We start from the raw sequence: 23,313 nt of genomic DNA on the forward strand, positions 1-23,313 counted from the left end.
ACTCTGTAAAGGTCTACTAAGTCCATATGTTCACATGTTTGGTTGAGTTCCGTTTTTTGTCTAGTTGATCTATTTCTTTGTGACAATGGTGTGTTAAAGTCCCCTGTTACAGTTGTGTTGCTGCTTATTTCATTTTTCATGTCTGTTAGAATTTGTCTTATATAGGTGGGTGCTCCTATATTTGGTGCATAGATGTTTACAATTGTTATCTCTTCCTCTTGAAGCTTCCCCTTCACAAGTATGTAGTGACCTTCTTTATCTCTTTTGATTGTTCTTGGTTTGAAGTTCATGTTGCCTGCAAACAGAACAGCTACACCCGCTTTTTTCTGGGTTCCTCTCGCATGGAGTATTGTTTTCCACCCTTTAATTTTCAGTCTTTGAATTTCCTTTTGAGTTAATTGTGTTTCTTGTATACAGCATAGAGTTGGGTTTTATTTTCTAATCCACTCTGCAAGTCTGCTCCTTTTGGTTGGTGCCTTGAGACCATTTACATTGATGGTTGTAACTGATATGTACTAGCTTATCTTTGTCATGCTGTTTTCCTGCTGTTGGATCCTCCTTTTTCCCTCTGTTTAATTGCTTGCTCTGCTTGTTGGTTCCTTTCTGTTGTTGTTCTTGAAGTTGTGGTCTGTTTTATCATTTTCTAGTATATCTTTTAGTACTCTTTGTAGGATTGGTTTGGCATTCATGAATTTCTTCAGTTGTTCTTTATCATGAAAATATTTTATTTCTCTATTAAATTTGAAAGATAGCTTTGCAGGGTACGTCAGTCTGGGTTGGAAGTTGTTTTCTTTCAGTACCTGAAATACTTCACTCCAAGCTCTTCTTGACTTGATGGTTTGTGTTGAGAAGTCTGTCATGATTCTGATAGGCTTTCCTTTACAGGTGATCTGCTTCTTTTCTCTAAGAGCTTTTAATATCATGAGCTTTTGTTGAGTTTTCAGGATCTTGATCACTATATGTCTGGGGGTAGATTTACTTTGGTTATGATTAACTGGAGTTCTATATGCTTCACTTATCTGGATGTCTGATTCTTCTACCATGCCTGGGAAATTTTCTGCTATTATTTCTGCAAATAGTCTTTTTATGTCATTTATGTTGTTGCCTGCTGTTTCATTAATACCTATTAATCTGACATTGTTTCTCTTTGCTTTGTCTTGCAGTTGTTGGATTGTCTTGCAGTTGTTGTTGCATTGTTATTTCCTGGTTCCTTGTTGTCTTTAAGAGATCCCTCCTTTCACGTTCATTAGTGGCAACGCTGTCTTCAAGGTCTGAAAGTCTACCTTCAGCTTTGTTCAGGTGGTTTTGCAAGCTTTCAATGGAATGTTTAAGTTCCCGGATATCTGTTTGCATCTGTTTTATACCTTCTAGTTCTTTTCTATATTGTTCCCTGAAGGTTTCATTGAGTTGTCTATGCTCTTCTATTTTCTTTTCTATGTCATTGGATATGCTGAACATCTCTTTCATTATTGTTGTCATTTCTTTTCTCACCTGAGACATTATTTCTGATCTACTGTCTTCTATGGCCTGATGGAGTTGTTTCTTTGCTTCAGTTACTATCATTTCAGGAATTTCAGGTGTATGACTTCTGGACTCTTCTGTGTTGATGCCTCCTGGACTTGTTTTGGGTGGTGTGGAGGCCTGGGATTGTGTTTTGCTCCTTTGTTTTATCATTTTTGAAGAACCAGAGACTCCCTCTAGTGCAGTCTCACTGTCCTGATTGTTGTGAGTGGTAGGGCGAGAGTCTGAAGATCCCCAGTGCTCAGTGTAGTTCCTGTGCTGGTGAGTGGTGGCAAGGTGGCGTCCCAGATGCTCCTGACCTTTCTTGCATTCAGTTGGCTCCCAGGAGTGTGTAAGAAGGGTGGACGAGGCTTGTCGTCATTCCTGAGACTGACTGAGGTTAGGCCCAGCTTCCACAAGAGTAGGAGGGGATGCAGGTCGAGTTCACCGAGGCTTCAGATATTGCCCGGGACAGAGCCTGCTTCCCACACTGGAAGGGGAGGGGTGAAGGTGAGCTCCCCAAGGCCGCTGACTAGGTTCAGGTTTTAGCTGAGCTGCCAGGGGGAATGTGAGTTGTTCTGGCAGTGACCACCAAGGCCCCAGAAGTTGTCCAGGGATCCACATGCCTCAAACCCTAGTAGCGGAGGCACCAGAGTAGCTCACCAGGTTCCTAAAGGTGTCTGATGTTGGGCCCAGCCCTGGAAGACACTCTATGGGTGTGGCAGGGAGCCTCCTAGGCCCCAGAGGGTGCCCGAGGTTTTGCCTGCCTTGCACGCTGGTCAGGGATGCAAAGCTGTGACTCACCGGGCTTCCTGAAGATGTCTGGGGTTCAACCCAGCTCGGGCCCACACACTATGGTGTTGCAAATACCCATCAAGGCCTCAGAGGGTGCCCAAGTCTTTGCCTGCCTTGCACGCTGGTCAGGGAGGCAGAGCCCAGACTCACCAGGCTTCCTGCTGGGCTCAGCCCAGCCCGGGCAGACACACTATAGGTGTGGCGGGTAGCCACTGAGGCCCCAGAGTGTGCCCGAGGTTTCACCTGCCTTGCACGCTGGTCAAGGAGGCAGAGCCCAGACTCACCGGGCTTCCCGAAGATGTCCGGGTTTTAGCCTGAAGCTGGTTTTAAAAAAGCAGTGCAGCTCTGTAGTTACATAGACAAATCAGAATAATGGCTTCATAACTAACATCCACAGAAATGTGTTGCGCATCTACCCGTCACCTGTCAATCATCCATCATTGATCGATCCATCTGTCCATCCTCATTCTCCCTTTCTATTCTTATTTTATCCTCCTAGCAACCTGAGGAAGTAGAATTGTTTCTGCTCCTCTTTACAGTTGAGGAAACTGTGGCCTCATCACTTTGCCAGGGCCTCCCAGTCAGGGTTTGCTGCTCTAGAGCTTGGCCTTGGGGTGCTGGGGGTCCGTTAATTCTTGGGTGTTGCTGTTGTCATTTGCAGGAAAAAGTCATGGAAGAAGCGGAAGTGCTCTCAGCAGTCCACAGTGAAAATGTCAGTGAAATACAGGTAGGGTGTGCAGGGTTTTGCCTGCCAGCTGGCCACCACCCCTCCAAGTTCACCCCAACCCCCTCAATTATGAGCACCCTTTCCCCTACCAGACTGTGCCTCTTTCCCAGTTCACACCCAATGCCTCTGTCCCACCAGCTCCACAAAGCCCCCTGCTTTACCAGACCCTGTGGCTAAGAATTTCTTAGGTGGTTAGGTGCCCCCCAGAGCTTGGAGTAATGTTTTATACATTGATTATTTGTCACAATTTCAGTAAATAACCCTTTTCTCCCTCCCCATGCCAAAAAAGAACACATTTTGCAGAGGCAGAAAGTTTGCAGGACTCTGTGTTGTAGCGCATGCTTGCACGTTTGTACTTGCACGCACACATGTGCACATACACTGTGCACACTTGAAGGTACTTTGTGTCCTTCATGTGTCTCTCAGGTTCCGGTGCCTGCCTCTCCAGTTACTGATTTCAGCCATGAGGGGTGTGACTCCTCCAGAGGTGTCCCTGGCTTCCCTCCGCCCCGCCCACCCTTTGTACGTGTTCCTCAGTCAAACCGGTAGTGTACACTCCAGGTGCCCTCCATTCCTGCTAGGGAGCCAGGGGCCTGGAATGGCCAGGTTCTGTGGACCCTGCACAGGTTCCTTCTCCTCCTCCTAGGAGCAGAGGGAGGCGTCGTAAGATGTTGCACTCCATGGTGCTATGTGCACCAGAGAGGTCCTGTTGATGGTCAGTGGACTCCATGTGTCAGCTGGGAAAGGGACTGGGCAGTCAGGTTCAGGGTGGCCCTGGGACACGTGCACTGACCATTGACTGCAGACCTTGGGGCTCTGCTGGAGGGCCGTGCATGCACCCACCTTCTGCCCAGATTTTGAACTGTTAAGGAGTTTCTGCAGAAGTCAGCTAGAACAAATGTCTCCCTCTCTCGAGGCTGTCACTGGGCTGGAGGGCAAAGCCTGGAGCTGGAACACAGAGGGTGGACCCCACGAGAGCCCTCTAGGCGCCCACCACTGCCCACCCCGCAGGAGGGCAGGGGAACATACTGGGCGGCTGTGGCCTTCAGCCTGTGCCTGGAGGGAGCTGGAGCTCCTTTACCTCTGGGGTGTCGTGCCTGGTCTCCTGCTGGGGTGCTCGTTTTGGAGTTGGAGTTGGTGGTGTCCTCTTGAGTGGTCCTTTACTCCTCCAACAAGGATGTGGGGGGCAGGGATGGTCCCCAACCTAGCAAAGAACCTGTGGGACCCTGAGGGCATCTGGGTAAACAGTGAGGCTTCATCTCCGAGTTTATCTCCTGACCCTGCTGCAAGAAAACACTAAAATGACCCAAATCCACAAAGGCAATGAGACAGAGAAGAGTTATTGGAAGATAAGCACTTTAAAAATATTTGGAATCCAGAAAATCGATGGAGGAGTTTACACTAGCTTAGCCCAGGCAGGAAGGTGAGGGGGGACAGGAGCTTTGGCTAAAGGCGGGTGAGGAACAGGGCTGCACACAGCCTGAGGTGAGTTGATCAGAACCTCAATTCCCTACCTATACCACTTAGCTCATCTACTGGATCTCAAGGGAAGCAACCCGGTGACTGTTCTCAGAAATTAAGAAGATGCAGCTCCAAGCTCAGGCTCCTGCACATGTGAGGTGGTACGCTGGGGGAGCACACAGCAGTGGGAGGAGCTCTGTGTTCCGGGGCCCTGGCCCTGCAGTTTTGTGTCGCTGCTGTTACAAATCATCACAGATTTGGTGGCTCAAAGCAGCACAGACCTGTATTATTCTGAGGTTCTGGAGGCCAGGAGCCTTGCTGTACTGAAGTCTTCCCAGGGAGGGCCCTGTTCGTTCTGGAGGAGCTGAGGAGATGGTTGCCTTGCCTGTGCCGTTACCTGAAGGCACTTGTGTTCCTGGACACAAAGTGCCCTAACCCTAACTTTAGCCCCACCCCACTCTGGCCCCCTGCCTCCCTGTAGTGAGGACTCATGATTCATGGCACTCATGTGATACTCCACCTACTCTCATGGCAGAATCCCTAATTGAATGGCATCTGCAGGGTCCCTTGCCCCCCTGAGGTAGTACAGCCGGGGTTCCAGGAATGAGGGTGTGCACACTTTTGGGGCCACTGCTTTGCATGCCACAGGCTCCTGTGCAGAGGCTTTAGAACCACACACACTAAATCTGGCAGGCCCAAAGGAGAGACTTCCAGATAACATGACTTGGGGGTGCCGCCCCATTGGCGTCTCTGCCAGCTCATCCCACACAGTGCCCTCATTATCCAGGTGCTATTGAGTTTTGCCTTCCACTCACTGTGGTCTTTTTTGGAAGCTGGAAAGGTGCTCCAGTGCTAAAAGGGCCTAACCCAGGAGTGAGGAAATGCACCTCAGGAGCAGCAGCCAAGAGCAAGAGGGTGCTGCAGCCTGGGAACTGCAAGTCCAGAGGAGGGTGAGGTGGAAAAACGAAGTTCACAGACAGTTCAAATGCTTGAATGCTCAGAAAATAATACTGTCCAACACCTGGCAAATCTGATCAAGTATGTGAAAAAAATTAGGAAACCAAGCAAATAAAAACAAAGTATATGAATGAAAACAGTCACATTATATGACTGTGTTTAGCAATACCACATCTTCGTTAGTAATACTTATATATTCACAGTAATGCTTACATATTCATACTAATGTAAGTACTGATTGAACTGATTGTAACACTGATTGTGATGTATATATACTACTGGGGAGATAGAACTGGGGGAGAGGGAAGGGTAAAAGGGTTAAATCCACCCACTGCAGCAATACCCAGTAAGAAATTTCAAAAACTGATGAATTAAGAACTAGCATAAACATATTATTCAGAAATGGGTAAATCCCCCCAAAATGAAAACATTGAAAGTGCCAGCTAATGGGGCAGGGAGAGAGACAGGGAGCTGCTGATGTCCGATAAATTTCAGTGCTATTATTACTTTTTTACCGTATGCATGTATGACTTTGATGTAAAAGAACCCAAGAAAGATCTCAGAATAAATCGGTTTTGCCAGTGGGTAACCCCTTTCCAGAGGCCCCTAAAATCAGGTCCTTCCTGTTTTGACTTCACTGCCACACCAGCCCAGCACCACCTGAGCAGTGGCAAGACCTAGAAATCTTCGTGCCGCAAAATCAAAATGGGAACAGTTTGGGGGCAGAACTGTTTTGTTGATGGAGATGTGTGTGTGTGTGTGTGTATGTGTGTGTAACGATAGTGCTCTAATCTCTACCCAGTGATGTGGTTAAAAACAGATCTTGTATCAAAAGCTAACTGAAAACATTTATTTTCTGACCTGTGTGGGAGAACTTGTCTTAATCATTTTATAAATTCTGAATCTCATTAAGAACATTGTGTGTGTGTGTGTGTGTGTGTGTGTGTGTATGGTATGGGAGACTGAACCCAAGACCTTCACACAGAGATACATCCCTAGGCCTTTTTATTCTGAGACAGGGTCTTCCTAACCATTACCCAGGCTGGGCTCAAACTTCTGATCCTCCTGCCTCAGCCTCCCAGAGCGCTGCGATTATAGGCCTGGGCCACCACACCTGGCTTCATTAAGAGCTTTTTAAAAATAGGCCTGGGTTACAATGAGTTTGTAGGTAAGACAGTCACCTTGCTAGGAACAGTGTAAAGTAAAGATGGTACAACCACTGGCTCGTTAGCCTGCCCAAATGAACAGGAGTCCCATGGAAGCCTCTTCTCTCCCTGCCATAGGACTTAGATAAACTCAGCTTGCTTTCCCTGACTGGTGAGCAGGAACATGGTGTCAGCCGCTGGAGTTCAGCATCCATCCAGCTACCCAAGGAGCCCAGCCACTTCCGTCCAGTCTACAGGGGAGCCCCCAGCGTGTTCTGCATTCAGCTCTTTTGTATCGATGAGAAGTACGAAGCGAGGCAAGTGCTGGTCTCCATGGGGTCTGTTAGGGTCAAGACTACTTGTGACATTGGTGGCCCAGTGTTTTTATTTTGCACAGCTAGTGTTTCCAAACCTTGCACCCCGCATCTACATCCCTTAGGGAATTTTTCAAACAATGGAGTCTTGGGCCCCACCCAGAGATCCTAATCCATCAGACTTGGGCCAGGGGTATGGAGGCAGGCATGAAAGCTGGCAAGGTCTGGGCTCCCTGGATCACACTGGGGATCTGGAAACTGACCACATGCTGCTCCCATTCTCCGAAGTTACCAGACTTTGGATTTGGGTTCCTTCTTATCTAGAGTCTTTTGCTTTGAAGTAATAGGAAATCCCATTGAAATTGGCATTGTGGGAAAAAGGTGTACCGCCTGAGTCCAGTTGTAGGGCTAATTCAAATAGGGTTTGAGCCCAGATATAGCTGGCTGAACCAGGGACCAGTCTTTTCTCTCTGCCGCTTTGTCCCTGTCCTCTGTGGTGGCCTCAGCCTGGGACCACGATTGCTGACAGTCTCTGGTCTACATAGACATCCACTGAAGTGGGGACACTTTGGTTAGGGCTCAGACTCCCAGCTGAAGTCCCATAAGGCCTGATGGACTGTGTGCATATTCCAGAGTCAGTGACAGTGACCAAGTTGGGCCTCAGAATGGGCTCAGTCTCTTGCCTTGAGCCCTGCCCTGCACCTGGGGCTGCAGCCTCACCCAGATGTCAGGTGGCAGAGGGCATCCGTGGACACCTGGGATGCCTGTTCCCCTGCCTGCGCCTCTGTGTGCCCACCATTCAGGACTTGCTGCCCTCATCCCAAGTCTGGACCTGAACACTGCCCTCATCTCCCACGTTCCACAGCTCCTGTAGCACATCACCCATCCAGCAGCTACCCCAGGCCAGTCTAGAGGAGGAAATGACTGTCACTTTCGACAGACCAGATGTTCTGGAGTACCTTTAGATGACCCAGCACAGGGCCAAGCCCTGTGTCTTAGCAGATGTTTTTGAACATACCTCCAGTCTCCCAGGCTCCTCTAAACAATAGTTTGCTTTTCTTTTTCTTTTTTTTTTTTTTTTTACATTAAATTTTCAGCCTCTGTGGCAATCTTGAAGCTTGAAAAGAGAAATTTTAAAAATTCTAATTATGTTACAGGCATCTTAAAAGCCTGTGAAGCCCTGCTAGACTTGTCATAATATTCCTTTCTCCTGTGCATTTTGATGAGTGTGCCTAAATGTCACTTTTGGATTTTTAAACACAAATCTAATGACCCAGTATGGATTTCCTGTGGATGTGAACCAAAAACTGGCCAGAAAGTCTTTTTTTCCATATAACAGAGAACAAGAATAGGCCTCTAACCTACTCACATCTGTGCTCAACTCAGATCAGATCTTGGCTGCACAATGACTGTCTTTCCTATGGCTTTTTTGTTTTTTGTTTTGAAACAAGGTCTTGCTGTGTAGTCCAGGCTGGTCTCAAACTCACAGCAATCTACCTGCCTCAGCCTCCCGCGTGCTGAGATTATAGGCATACAGCACCATGCCAGGCTTCCTGTGACTTTTCAAATATGCAGAGATTATTAACTGCTATGACAGTGACTTCATCTACAAAATACTTTACTACTGACACAAGACACTTGTGACCTACATTCTGTTGGACACATGTTCTGAGTGGTGGTCGGCTAATCTCTGCCTGACAGAGAGAGAGCCATAGATCTTCTCAGATGTTTCCCCTGCTCTTTTCTTGTGCAGGCCACTGACAGTGTGCCCTGTCTTGTTCACAGGTCGCTGGATTTCATGAATTTTGTTTTCAGTCTCTTTCCTGTAAGTACATGCTGAGATTGGGTATTACCATTGGTTTTGTACTTTAGATACAGTGTAGAAAAGTAAAATTCCATGGTCATTGCACAGGCATTTATAGTGCTGTGAATGTTGAGGTTTGAACTGCTTCTGTGTTCTGAGAGTAAGGTTAGGAACTCTTGCACATAAAAAATATTGTCTTGTTCCATAATTCTTCCGTCACACTAAGTTTTCTTTCAGTGCATAATTCCTTTTAGAGATAGCTTTACAGGTGTTTTATTACAGGCTCATAGTATAGGAAAATGTCAGAGATGATGCTAGCATGAATTACAGTATTGTGCAACTGACAGGTTACACTGACCCCATGTCTTCCACAGTGATCTGTGGACAAGCTTTGGGGGTGGTTTCTGTGCTTGCTCCTGGGCCTGACCAATGCTGGTGGCATGTGGAAGGGACCAGCCACACCTGCGTGCCAGCTGCCTCTCCCATCTGGTGGTCTCCGACTTTTTCCTTCCTGGGCTCAATGTTGTTGGATGCAGCTCCTACCCCTCCTCTTTTCACTTTGCTGGGAGGAAGAAAGCAGGCAGAGAGGACAATTGCGAGACAAACCAGGTTTCTCTGAGGCCTTTTCCAGCAGTTGCCATCCTTCATGTGGCCAATTCCAAGCCAACTGTCTATTGTTTTATATTTCCTTGTACTCCTTCTGCTGAGGCAGAAATAAATATAGTTTAATTATGCTGTCTAAAGAACATGTAATATTGGGCTTTATTTCCTCATTTTTTAAATATAATGAAGCCTTATAATAAGGCAATATATTCTCTACAGTAATTTCTTTGAATTAATTTTAAGGCATTTTAGAAGCTCATAAAGCAACATAGATCACCATGAACAGAGAATTTACAAAGCTGGTCTCCCCTAATTTGCCTCAAAGAAATTTCACTAAGTTTAATTCTTATTTTAAAGCCTATATAAAGGCAGATCTTTAGCATTATAAAATACCAGCCTAAAGCAGCAGAAAACTTATTTACTTTTTAAATCCTATTTGATTTTGAGATATGAGGAAACAGGAACAAAATACCTTCATTACTTCGTCCTTAATCCTTCCAAGTCCAAGTTAAAGCAACTCATTATAGTGAGCCTCCCCTCCCCAAGGAAGCCCACCGAGACTTGGCCCCCAAGCCTTATTTTCAGCTCGAGTAGTTTGCAACCTGACTCTACAGTTTCCCAAAAGAAGCAGTGTTATTTTGCTGGAAAGAAGGAAGATAAAGTCAAATAACGATTCACTCCCTTTGGGTTGCATACACATCCCCAGGGCTTTGGATTAGCACAAGTGATGCCTTCACAGGGTTCAAGGGGAAGCGAGGTCCCAGAGGGACAAATTAGCTCTGGGAAGAGCAGGCTGCTTCTGCAGGGCCCTGGCAGAGGGTCAAGTGGCTGCAGGGAACAGCAGCAGCCCAGAGCGGCCCAGAACTGCCCAGCTGCAGACACAATGCAGACCCCGCCAGCCATTCCTGGAGATTCTGTGTGACATGAGCACCAGGTGAAAGGGGCCAGCAGCCCCCATGTTCATAACCTGTTCATCTTGCTTGGTGTCTCCAAACTTACCATTTCAACATGCAATTAGTATAACAAATTATTAGTGAGCTAGTTTACATTCTTTTTTTTTCACACAAAGTCTTTGAAAGTGAATTTTTATTTTATATTACAGCATTTCTCAATATAAGTACTGCATTTTCATCAGAAATACTTAATCTGGATTTGGGTCTCATAAAATCTACAGTTGGATGAGGAAGTTCACATATTCACATTGGGATGAGTAGGTTCTAAAATGCCTTAAAATCTATTCACCTAATCTGATCACACATAAAACTTTTCTAATAAGTGGAACTGAATACCAGCTTTTAAATTTAAAAGAAGTGAAATTAAAAATTCAGTTGTTCAATCAACAGCCACATTACAAATGCTCATTAGCTGGATGCGGCCATGGCTACCATATAGGAAAGTGCAAGTCAAAAAGGCAGGAAGTGCAGATCAGGAAGGCCAGAAGTGCAGGTCTGGAAGGCCAGAAGTGCAGGTCTTGAAGGCCAGAAGTGCATGTCTGGAAGGCACCCATCAGGACATTTGGACCCACCTTCACCTGCAGCACAAACCCATGGTACATTTCAACAACCCAGACTGTGTGTAATCATAGAATCTTAGAGCCAGAGGGCCTGACGTGTCTTCTGCCACCTCACAAAGTAAGGCCAAGGCCTTTGCCTGGACACCGTGCTGCCTCATTGGCTCTGTGAATTCACAAGAACAATTGTTCTTAGCTTGAAAAGCCATCTCCATCAAAGAGGTATCTCAAATAGATGCCATTATTCCTAATGTTCACTTATTCAGGGTTCAGTCAGACTCACAGATATTTTTTCTATCTTATAGTTGCATCTCCCTGAATTTTATGTGATTACTTTTGAAAATATAGGAAGTTAACTGGGAATCTTTCACATACATTTTTGTCAGCCTGCTGGGGGCAGAGGCCAAGGGAGACTTGTGGGTGAGGTCCCCAGGTTAAAGAATGCACCTGTGCAAGACATCAGCAACAACAGCAGGCAGCATGGAGCAGAGCAGAGTATCAGAGCTGCCTGCATCTTTACTGTATAATTCTTATACAGGTTGCTATCTCATATTTACATTCTTACATAGGGCTGTAACCAGCGCATGTGTTTACCTGTGCTAACTCATGGTTACCTAACTGTATTCCACTGTGTACTTGTACTAGACAAGTGGGGTCATATCCTCAGGTGTGCTTAGACACCCCTGAAATTTGAAGCAGTCTGAGTGGGTCCCCATGATTTTGCCTCTGTTTCCTTAGTGCCTTGTAGCAGGAACATGTTTAATGATACATGCTTTTTGTGCTTCGTGTGTGCCCTGGCTTTTGATCACACTAGGACAAGAACTTCTGCATCATTTCCGTGCCCCAGCTCACCCCTGAGTTTGTCCTTATTCAGAACTTCATGAAGGTCATCCCCTTCAATGACTGCACACTCCAACATGACCTCTACGTCTTCCACCGGGCCGGGCTGTTCAAGTAAGTGGCTACGTGCTGGGCCAGATGAGAACCTATGAAATTAAATAGAGAAAGGAATCTGGAACTCCCTGCTATTTTAATTTAACAATGTAAAGATAGCTTTTTATTAGAAGGGAGCTTGACCAAGTAATTTGAAATAACATATTTAGGGAAAGAGCAGTGCTGAGAAGAGACTTGTCCTGTCAGATATTAAAGCGCAGATCAGTCATTGAACTAGTGCCTTGGTGACAAATTCTGTGGGAAGGACAATGTAGCAGGAGAAACAGCCCCACCACAGACCTGATACACTGAGACTTCAGTGTGTGAATGTGTGTTTGTGGTGGTGCTTCAGTTCATGATCTTAATTCCTTCCTTGATTCTGGGGAAGATAGCCGCATTCATGTTCGTGCGGGAAAGATGCATGTTCGTCATCTGATACAGAGTACAAGAATGGAAGCAAAATTTTGCCAAAAGCTTCTGTTTGCCAACTGAATTGCTCATGAAAAGAAGCATTTATGAAGCAAGGCACTGCTGTCCACGTGCAGAAATGCTCATACGGGTGACACAAGGGTGGGAAAAGGACTATTCTGTAAATGGTGGGACCAAATAAAGATAGAAACTTCATACTTTAAGGTAAAATAGATTCAGAGGTGATTGAAGAGTTAAATATAAATATGGAAGCATAAAGAATTAGAAAATATATCCACAGTGTTAAGGTTGGTGCCAAGTTCTTTTGGAGTACATTAGTGAACATCATACAGGCATGGTCCATGCCTTCTGAAGATTATAAACACATGGTGAAGTGTAAACAGTGTGTTTTGCATGCACAGGCAGCTGGGGTTAGACTCCCAGCACCCGCGACACACACAAAATGTGGGGAAAAAAAAACAAGATCTTTTTTTATGGTATAAAGACGGGCACCTCATTGTGGTTTTAAATCTGCAGTTCCCTAGTGCTGTATGATGCTGAGCGGTTTAGGATCAGCACATCTCCAACACTTCCTTCCTATCTGTATATCTTCTTTAGTGAGGTGTCTGCTCAGAACCCTTACGTACCTTTTAATTAGGCTGTTTATTTCTGTTTGGTTTTTTAAAAATCATATGCATTGTGTACATAATAGAAAATACGATTAATTTGTATCCACCAAAATTTTAAATTTTATTATGATTCAAATACTAGGTTTTTTTTCAAAGTTTATAATCTGCATTACTAAGTAGAATGCTTTGGTGGTATTTTTTCTGTTTTGGGATTCTCATTCTGAATAGATGCATGGGAACCCTGAGTGCTGACAGGTAGCACAGGATCTAGGAACCATCTGTAGTCTGGCTGTAGGAGTGGCCTCAATATTCGCAGGCTCGTTACTTAATTCACATTTCATATATACATTCATTGTCTCCCATACTTTGTTTTTACTGTGAGTGTGTATTACTATTGCTGAAAATGCAGACAAAGCTTTGCAATGCTGAGACCTGCAGCTTCTCTGGGAATTACTCCTGGCGGCAGCAGGATCTGGTTTTTCTTTTTAACCATTTTCAACTTCATCTTTTTAATCACTTGCATATAAAATTGGAGCAAATCATGTACACCTGGGTTCTTTTCTGAAAAATTAAAGATTCATCAGCTGAAATTGTTTTCGTGTCATTTTTCCTATGAGTCATATTTTTGTCCCCATGGCCATCTGCAGTCTCCTCGGGAGCCTCCCTTCTCAACCTGAGCATCAGCCTCCCACTGCCTGCCACCCACCACCCACCACCCACCACCGGGCTCTCAGCCCTGACATTCTTGGGCTCCTCTGGGTGCCACTGCTGTCCTGTCCCTTTTCCAGATCAGGAAGGTGGGCACAGTACTGAAAAGGAGGATGCCCTCAAACCCTACATGGTCACCAGCAGGGATGTCCCTTTTGTGGACATGATTCTGGGCCATCTACACAAAGAGTGGATCACTCCTTTAACTCTTCACACTAAATTCTTAGCCTAACAATCAGTGTGGGGAAATCAAACATGCATTGTTAGAAATGGAAGGTTTGCCTGTCAGGATTATCCAGCTCTCTGTCCAGCTCTGAGTAAGGTATGATGTCTTTCTGCCCTCCACTCTCTTAAGGCTGAGGCTCCTGACTGATCTTGGCTGGCTGAGAGAAAGGAGTCTAGACAAACTGAAGAGAGTCCTACAAAGACGTGGTAGAAGGACATCCTCACATTCTCAAGTTCCAGAGATGTTTGTATTTTAAAAACTTGATTGTGCTAACAAATGAATTTGAAGGAATCCCACAATGCACATGACATAGTTCAGAAATGTGAGTGTGGAGTGACCTCAGAAGAGACCATCTGTCACCATGATGGGCCCCTGGCATCAGTGCTGGGATGCAATACTGCCTCTGCGGGGCCCTCTCTCTCCAGCCCTGGTGCCCTCGTATTCTCTAGCAGTGCCAGGTTGTTCTTGTAGTCATTCTCCTGCCCTGGCACCTGTGTCTCAGCCAGGGGAGGAGGAAGGGCCAGGTGCAGCAGCCAGAGCCCTCTGTGACTCAGCACCATGAGGTGAGGCTCTGTGACAGACACCCTTGTGTTGTGGGCACTCACACTGGCTATTAATGTGGAGGCTGTCCTGCAGTTGGCTGGCCCCTCATGTTGAAGAAGCCTATCTAGGGTGACCTGACAGTGCTGAGGGCCATTGCAGACCTCAGCATCTTGCAGCATCTGCCCCTTTGTCCATGGTTTCCCTTCTGAAGGTCACCTCCTCTTTACTCAAAGACAGGTCCTCACTTCATATGCTCCTCTGTTCCCCTGCAAGCAGGACCCACAGATCACAGCCGCAGCATCCACTGAGAAGGGGCAAAAATGCAGTCTCAGGCCCTTCCCCAGGCCTTCTGCATGTCAGTCTGTCCAGAAATCTGTTTTCCTAACAGGCACTTACGCTGATTTATGCACATTACAGCTCAGGCTGTCCGCAGGTATTTCTGCTTTTTAATGAATATAGTATTTGGTGTAAAAAATTGTGATTCTCTTCCACATACAGATTTTCTATAACCATGCCAGCCATGCCTGCTTTAAACTTTTCATTACCTGGTGATCTTTTGGTTCTTTGAATTCCTTCTATAATGTACCAAAAAACCCTCCAGCTAGACTTTATGTGCGTATATGGACTGTAACAGCTTTATGAATCTTTTTTCCATTTATACCAAGTAATGCTTCCCTTTCTCTCTCCTTTCCTTTCTGCTTCTGGTTGCTTGCTCTTTCTTTTTGTGTGCCTCTTCCCCTTAACTTGTGCTTTTCTAAAACCGTCTTAAATTTCACAACTTAGACAAGCAGGGAGGACACTTTCAGTTGGAAATGAAAGACAGCGCAACTCAAAGTGGCTTCCACCATAGGAGCTCGAGGTCCAGAGACAGGTGGGGCTTTAAGGTTTGTTCCTGAAAGGCCTTTGTCTCTTCCCTGTCATCTGCTGTGTCCAGTCCTGCTTCAGTTCCTCCTTGAGTGCCTTCCACCACACTGGCAAGATGACACCGTGTCCCAGGCTGACACCTGTGTGGCACTGCAGGGGACAGGGTGCTGGCTAAGGGTCACCTGCTTTCCCAGAGGCCCTCAGCAAAGCCCTTAATTCATCCAGGAAAGCACACATCCTTGACTGCACTGGTGCGCTACCTCCATCCCAGGTGCCGGGGAACAGGCAACCCCGATAGACAGATACCAAAGACAGTCGGCCTCTGGGACCTGCATTCTAGCTCAGGGAGAAGGGTATAAATACAGGAGAGATGAGATCTGTCTCAGGTAAGAGATGAGGCCAACGAGACAGGAGGCTGGCAATGAGCACGGAAGCCACTGCTGGCCCCAGGTGCACAGGAGGGGTGGCCCAGAGCAGAGCCCTAAGGGAGGTGGCACCTTGAGGGCACAGGTTCCAGACTCCTGCACTCTTCATACCATAGTTTAAAAATATATCATGTGCTTCTATTTTTTGTCTCACTTCTCTTGACATTTGGGATAAATTGTTCCAGGTTTGGTTACTTCAAATTTCATGACCTCATGTTCTGGTCTCCCACCTCATTTCCTTCTTCTTCCCTTGGGAAATCATTCTTCTGTCTGCCCTCTGGCCATGCGGGCGAGCACAGGGGTGAATAATTCATTAGGTTGTTAGTGACAGTCACCTCTTCCATCAACAAATTCTACACCCTGGTCCCTCATTTCCCTTAGGGACCACTCGGTCTTAGAGCTGAGAACATTTCCTAACATTGTGTTCACATTCGGGTAAGTGTGCATAAACCAAAGGCTTTCATTGTAACACTGTCACCTTATATGGTCATCTGCAGGAGGTCTCTGAACTTACTATGATTGCATTTGTAATGGCATAAAACATCATTCTTTGCACTTCTGTGAAGTGTCTCTTCATTTAACTTGTCCATTTTTTCATTGGGTCTTTTATTTTGGGGGAGTTCTAATTTTTTGAGTTCTTTATATATTCTAGTCAGTAGTCCTCTGAGCAAATTTTTTCCCCATTCTGTATGTTGTCTTTTTTACTCTGTTGGTTGTTTTCTTTGCTGTGCATAAGCTTTTTGTTTCAATAGGATCCCATTTGTTGCTTCTCAATACTATTTCCTGTGCAACTGGGGTTCTGTTTAAGAGTTTTACCTATTTTATCTTACAGCAGGTTAAGTCTTCCTTCCTTCCTTCCTTCCTTCCTTCCTTCCTTCCTTCCTTCCTTCCTTCCTTCCTTCCTTCCTTCCTTTTTTGGTATCAAGAATTGAACTCAGGGCCTCACACTTGCCAAGCAGGCACTGAGCCACTGAGCTATATCCCTGGGCCAGGTTAAGTGTTTCTGTTTTAACATTTTGTTCTTTGATCCATTTTGGAAGCAGCCTATAGGTCCATCAACAGATGAATGGATAAAGAAAATATCCATTTACACACAAGGCACACTCCTCTGCCATAAAAGTAAACTTGAGTCATTTGTAGGAAGGTGGATGCACCTTAAGACCATAATACTAAGTAAAATAAATCGGACACACAAGCTTAAATAGCACATCATTTCTCTTTATGAGAAACTCAAATTATAAATAAGGAGCAAAATAAAAAGATAGATAATAGGAAATAGGGAGGTAGATCTTTCTTAGATGGGAAGGGGATCAAGAGAAGGAGGGAGGAGGAAAAGAACAGAGAAAAAGGAATGAAGATGTGTCATGTGCGTGTGTCAGCTCTACACAAGGAATGTAGACATGCACTGCAAACATGGACTACTTTTTTTTTAAAAAAAGCCTCGTTCCTTCCGGATGGCCCATTGTGAGCATCCCCAGGGATTTGCCTTTTTGTTTACTCATTAGCAGAGACACATTTGGGGGAACTGGCCTCTCACTCTGTTTTGCCACCGTGTTTCTCTGAAGCTGTGTTTCTCTGAAATTTGACATTTTTAATTTGGAGGAATGTGTTCCAAGCTTATTCACCCAACCTATATGTACTGTGCTAGAAATTATTTTCTATAAACAAATACTGCTGAGTTAGATCATAAACCAGTTGTCAGCTCTCCCGGGTAAATAAAAATACCCGTAGGTGGCTGGCCTTTACACAGTTCCTTCCCTTCTGTGGCCATTTTATTTGCTTTTCTATGTGTGCCTCTCTCAGGCCTGGTCCCCAGTTTTCCCCGGTGCTCCCCTTGGCTAAACTGTTCTGCTTACCGAGTACGTGTTAGGCTTATTCTGGCCAGGTTATACTGGAGAGAGTTTAGTGATATCAATTCTCTGCTCCTTCTGCTCTTCACTGAATCTTTTCAATAGAAGCCAAGAGAAACTTCATTTTTTGTTTTGTGGTTACTGTTTTCTTGTATATGGGTTTTTAGTGTTTTTGCTTACTTGTTTCTTTCGTGTGGGTTTTAAATGTGCTATCAGTGACTACAGGATTCTTTTAGGGTTCTGTTACGTAGTGCATCCCTTTAGAATCAGAAAGGCTCGGGTCATTTCCTCTTTCCACCATTTTGTCTTCGATGACTGGCCTCTAAAAGCTGCCCATTTTCTTCAGGGTCGAATGACTGGACACACACAAATTTGTAGATATCTGAAACAATTCAGTCATTTAATTTGAGGTTGAAAAGTTAAGTGGTAAGTCTTTTGTATTCTACTTTCCTATACAATTTCTTATTTTATTACATACATGTGTAGTCTGATTATATACTATAAATTCTGACCTATGAAGGCCACAAAGCCAAAAACAGAGAAAGGAAACATCTTGTTGGGAAGCAGGTAGCCAAGTCTGCAAAGGAGGAGGCACAGAAAGGGCACATTTCCTGAATCACAGGCTTGGTTATACACATTCATCAGAGAGAGGAATCAAGGGAGAGGTCGCCTGCAGAGGTGAAAGGAACCAGGCAGATAAAGGTGACCAAGGGAAGAGTTCCTTCCTTTTTTTGTGGTGATGGAGAAGCCAGTGGATAGATGAGGGGAACCACAGCGAATCTCTTGCAGGCTCTAGATGGCTTTAGAATGACAGCTGAACTCTAGCTCAACTGTTCTGTTTTTTCAGCTCAAGTTTGCTTCTGGGAAGGTTGAGTGAGGTGGTCCATGGAGCAGGGAGAGGGATGTAGAGTACTGTTCTTCCCGCTGACACACAATGCACCCAAAACCAAGTCCTTCCCTCACTATTGCAGCAAAAGGACACGGGAGACTTCTTCTCTGAAGCTTGTGGAGAGATCAAAGGTCACACTTAGACACATCCTGTGAGCCACTGTTGTCTGCAGTCCTGCCAGCCTCCATCTGATGTGTGAACAGCAAAGTGCAATTTGTCTTTCTGGATATTTATTTAGCAGTTGAAGGTTCACTTTGCAGAAGTTCTTAGTACCATTTTATAAGCCCTCAATGGATATTCTGTATCTTTACCATCCATCTGAGAATATGGCAAGGAATTAACTGCTTGATAATTTGACAATCCTTGGATCCACCAAATCCATCTCCTCTTGGTGTGTGCATGACATCATATATATTTTAAGATCAATTTCATTTTAATTAAGGATTTCACATAGAATAAAGCACTAAGCTTTTGTTTGAAGTAATTTTAATTTTCAAGGGGCTTTTTTATAGCTAAAACCCAGTGAAAGATCTCCATACCTCATGGTCCATGTTTAACTTCATATACATTACTTATGATTTTAGGAGATTTCAGAACTGTTTCTCAGAATATGGCTTTTGAATCAGTATACCATCAATCCTGTAGCACAAGAATTGTGGACTGTCTTATTTCAGCTGGATCTCCAGACCCGGCACAAACCAGGCATCCTGCAGATGTTTAATAAACCTCTGTGATTGACTGAATCAATGAACCATTCTTAATAATGCCATTGTAATAACTGAGCTTCAAGAAAATACATTTAATTGAGTATATATTCATTTTTCAGTTTTTCCAGATACTTCTGCCCTTTGCCACATAAAAACAGTCAGAACACATACCTGTTGTCACATTTGGGTTTTCTTCTTGCTGGACACAGTCCCTTTTGTCTATTTCAGTTAAAACTAAAGCCAATCAGCTGCTGCCTGTAACAGGGACAGGAGCAGAAGCGTGGCCACCTGCTTCAGCCTGTGGAGAACAGGTCACCTGGGCTACAGCTGTGCTATGCCGTCTGAGCAAAGTAAAAACCATCTGGAAAGTAGCCCTCAGAAGCAAATACAAGCACACAGAGCAGCCCCAGCCACCAAAGTACCCTGTGGCCACATGTGTAATTTTAAATTTTTTTATACCCATTGATGGATTAACTAATGGTCAACTTGTAACACCCATCTGAACTGAGCGTGGTTCTGGGTGGGGAAGGCCCACCTGAAGATGGTTGCCACCAGCATAAAAGGAGAACTGGAGGGGAAGATGGTGCGCTGTTGATTCTCCTGGAAAAGCTTGTTGAGCTGATTTTCCTGACACGAACTCGGCTGTTCTCATCATCAGAGGAGCTTGGGTCCTCGATGTCACTGAGGATGGCTGTGGTTCTCTTTGAGGGAGCTTTGGTCCTTACTTTGAGCATTGCTTCCTGGCTCTCGTGCAGATCCCTCAGCCTGATGGCACAGATCCTTCACTACACTGATGCAGACTTTACTTCCACCTCTGACCTTTGGGCCTTCCTGGTGCGGATCCTTGATACAGACTTGCTTGAGACATTGCTGTGGGCTCTAGGCCTCCAGTTGGACCCTTGGGGGCCATTGTTATGGGCTCTAGGTCTTCAGCTGGACTCATGCAGGACATTGCCTTGGGATCTAGGCCCCCAGCTGGATTCTTTGGGTCTCTAGTGTGTGGACAGATCTGTGTTCTTGCATTTCACACCTTGTGTAAATATTATAAAATAATTCTACAAATTATGTGTCCTGTATTAAATCTTTTCCCTTGTAAACCCTGACTACTGCAACCCACATTGAATTAAAAATCAAAATAAAGTAGGCGAAAAGTTACAGTGTTTATTACTTAACCTATTATATCTAATATGTCATTTTAATGTGTAATCAATATAAAAAAGGATTAATGTTTTATTTTTTGCCATCAAAACTGGTTGATATTTTGTACTTACCATGCCACTGGACTGTGCATGGCCTCTTTCCAGTGTGCAGCTGCCCTCTGTGTCTAGAGGCTCCTGTACTGGGTGGGACGCAGAGCGTTACAGTAGGACAGGGATGTACTGCTGTTGACCTTCCTCCTCCTGATGGGAACCCTTGCATGTCCTCCTTGGCACATACACATGACAAACACAAAAGCGTCACAGTGTGACACACGATGGTCGTGTCCTGTGATCTGCAGGAGTGAGTCATGGACAGACAGGTGAGACAGTGACTGTGCCTTCATGATGCTTAGCTGGAAACAGCACCTGTCCCACTTTAGCAGCACTGCTGTGGGCTGGGGAGACCCTGGCTTGCAGGGTGAACCGTGGTGTCCTATGAGCCTTGTGGGATTAGACATGATGCCCTTGCTCACCTTCCAGCTCTGAAGCACTGTACCCCACAATGGGAGTGCTTATGTAGAAAAACATGCAGAAGCACGGGGTCCTCAGCCATCACCGTAGAGGAGGCATCATCCCTGGACAGCTGTTGCTTGAGTGTCTGCTTGTACCAGCCATTGCTCTAGCCTTGGCTTTGCAGCGGGGGCAAGAGACCAACAATCTCATCTTCCTGAGGCTTCATATTAATGGGAAAAGACAAGTGGTGAACAAGATAAATAGAAGGTAGGAAGTGCTTGGAGAAAGAGAACAGGAGTGGTGGGGGGAGGTCAGGCTTCCCAGATTTTGAACAAGGGGTCAGTGCAGGGATGGCACCATGGAAAGTGTGGGCTTAGCTGACACTTGATGCTAAGAGGTGGGAACAGGGCTCAGACCTGGTAGGTGAGGGCGGGGATTTCAGGGAAGTTTCCAGGCGTGTTTGAGGAAAGCAAGACGCTGAAGGTTGGGACATGAGTTGGAGAAAGGTGAGATCCTGGACAAAGGGCACAGGGGAAGAGGCTATGGTCCCTGTGCTCCTGGCTCCTCTTGGGCTTTCATTTTTTCACTTGGTGCATAGACGGAAAGACAGCTGGGAGTTTAGCCCAGTCCATAGGTGGAATTCTGGTGAAAATGTGCTTCTTTGTATTGTGAAACATTAATGAGATTAGCATCTCCTGCCATTGCAAAGTGGGCCATTGGCCATAACAGTACCCACAGTATCTGCACTTTTGCATCAGTGAGAACCACAAGGATTTTCCTACCATGTCATGGATATCCTCTTTCTGCTTATTTCTGCTTATTTTCATTAATGCAGCAAAATGGTGGCTGTTGTTAGGCCACTGCTGAATCATGTTTATTTCATTAAATTTGTACTAATTCATACATGGTAGCCCTATGTGTTTTATTTTATGCTTTTACAGCTGTTCTGGGAGGGGCCCTAGGCATAGAAGAGCTAAGAGCACTTCCATCACTGGGCTTTGTGTGGAAGAGTCCTGTGATCGGACCTGATGGTCCACAAGCATCACTTGGGTGCCTCTGCTGGGAATGAGTTCAGGGGTCAAGGGTGGAAACATGGAGACACCTGAGGATGGCATCAGGATGCCCAGGCTAGAGGAGCTGGTGGGGGGCAGGCTTGGGAGGCTGTGAGAAGTGGGTGGGTTCCAATGAATTTAAAGGAGAGCCAATCCCCATGTGTAGCTGGTCTGAAAGAGAGGCATTGGAGAAAGATGAGGTGAACACCCCAACTATCGGAAGGCTGGAGTTGCTATGAACACAGACAGGAAGGGGCACCAGACAGGGCATTGGGAGGAGGACAACATGGTGGTGGCTGGGAGAGCCAATGTCAGCTCGCTGGGGGCTGCACGGCCCGTTAGATGAAGTGTATCCAAATACTACACTTATTTTCAATCTTTTGTCTGATTCCAGTTTCCAGCTGAGGTGTTATTAAACCCTATCGAGAGGACAGTGAATTAGTCAAATTCTTCTCATGGCCCTGTCAGCTTTAATCCTGAAGCTATGTTGTTAGACATCATAATGTTTGATATTGTTATATCTTCCGGTAGACTTTTAACCTTTATTATGAAATAAGGACTTTTTTCTCATACTGATTTTAAGGTCTAATTTATCTTTTATTTATATAACTACATTTTTAGGGCCATTACTGGCCACTCCTCTTTCCTTTTCACTTTCTTTGAATATGTGTATATGTATAAAATATATACTGAGATGTAATTCATATATAGCTCACCCACTTGAAGCATACAACTCAGTGGCAAGGGTGGACTTATGATGTCATGTGACCATCCTGGCCCCCAAACATTTTCAGTACCCTAAAGCCTTCCCCAGACTCATTTAGAAATCACTGATTCCCTTCTCCTCCTAGCCCCTGTTTTTCTGTCTCTGTAAGTATTCTTATGGTGGACATTTCCCATAAATAGAATTATATAATATGTGGCTTTTTGTATACAGCTTCTTTCTCTTAGTATAATGTTTGTAAGGCTCAGTTACATTGAGGCATCCCTTCAATTACTACTTCATTGCTTTTTGTGGCTGAATAATATTCTGCTGTGTGTATGTATTGCATTTTGTGTGTCTATCCATTGATGGGCATTTGGGTGGTTTACTCTTTTTTGGGCTACTGTGACCAACACCACTATGAACACTCATGTACAGGATTTTGTGTGGACATGTATTTTTTAAATTTCTCTGTTTTTTCATACTTTCTATGGATTCTCTAATACATTTACCTGTGTAATCTATTAGAAATAGATTTTGGTGAAAAGTGTATGTATCAAAACTAAGTTCTTTCACTTAAAGCACAGTTCATAATAGCTAAATCTTGGAAGTGGCCTCCATGTCCATCAGCAGATGAATGGATAAAGAAAATGTGCTGTTTACACACGATGGGGTGCTACTTTGCCATAAGAAGCACAGGTTTGAGTCATTTGTAGGAAAATGGATGCACTTCGAGATCATAGTGTTAAATGAGGTAAATCAGACACACAAGGTTGCATGCAGCCCTGGGACACTTCATGGGGAACATACTCATAAAGCAGCCCCAGTCCACATAATTCTTAACTTCTGAAGAGTCTTTAAAGATGTGGGGGAGGTTTTGCTTTGTGTGTGAGAGAGCTCTCCAACAT

At 45.0% G+C, this 23,313-nt stretch overlaps 1 protein-coding gene across 4 annotated transcripts in view; it reads left to right on the forward strand.

The window, feature by feature from the left end:
* The window catches only part of Cfap61 (cilia and flagella associated protein 61), a 217,993-nt gene that overhangs the window by 59,840 nt on the left and 134,840 nt on the right, over nucleotides 1-23,313 (forward strand). For all 4 annotated transcript variants that reach the window (XM_013512185.1, XM_013512187.1, XM_013512188.1 and 1 more), the window contains 4 exons: nucleotides 2,957-3,022; nucleotides 6,724-6,902; nucleotides 8,685-8,724; nucleotides 11,631-11,770. In XM_013512185.1, the coding sequence (XP_013367639.1) occupies nucleotides 2,957-3,022; nucleotides 6,724-6,902; nucleotides 8,685-8,724; nucleotides 11,631-11,770 (425 nt within the window). The remainder of the gene's footprint in view (nucleotides 1-2,956; nucleotides 3,023-6,723; nucleotides 6,903-8,684; nucleotides 8,725-11,630; nucleotides 11,771-23,313) is intronic.

Source organism: Chinchilla lanigera, unplaced genomic scaffold, assembly GCF_000276665.1.
Source record: "Chinchilla lanigera isolate Chin_1 unplaced genomic scaffold, ChiLan1.0 scaffold00014, whole genome shotgun sequence".
Lineage (NCBI taxonomy): Eukaryota > Metazoa > Chordata > Mammalia > Rodentia > Chinchillidae > Chinchilla > Chinchilla lanigera.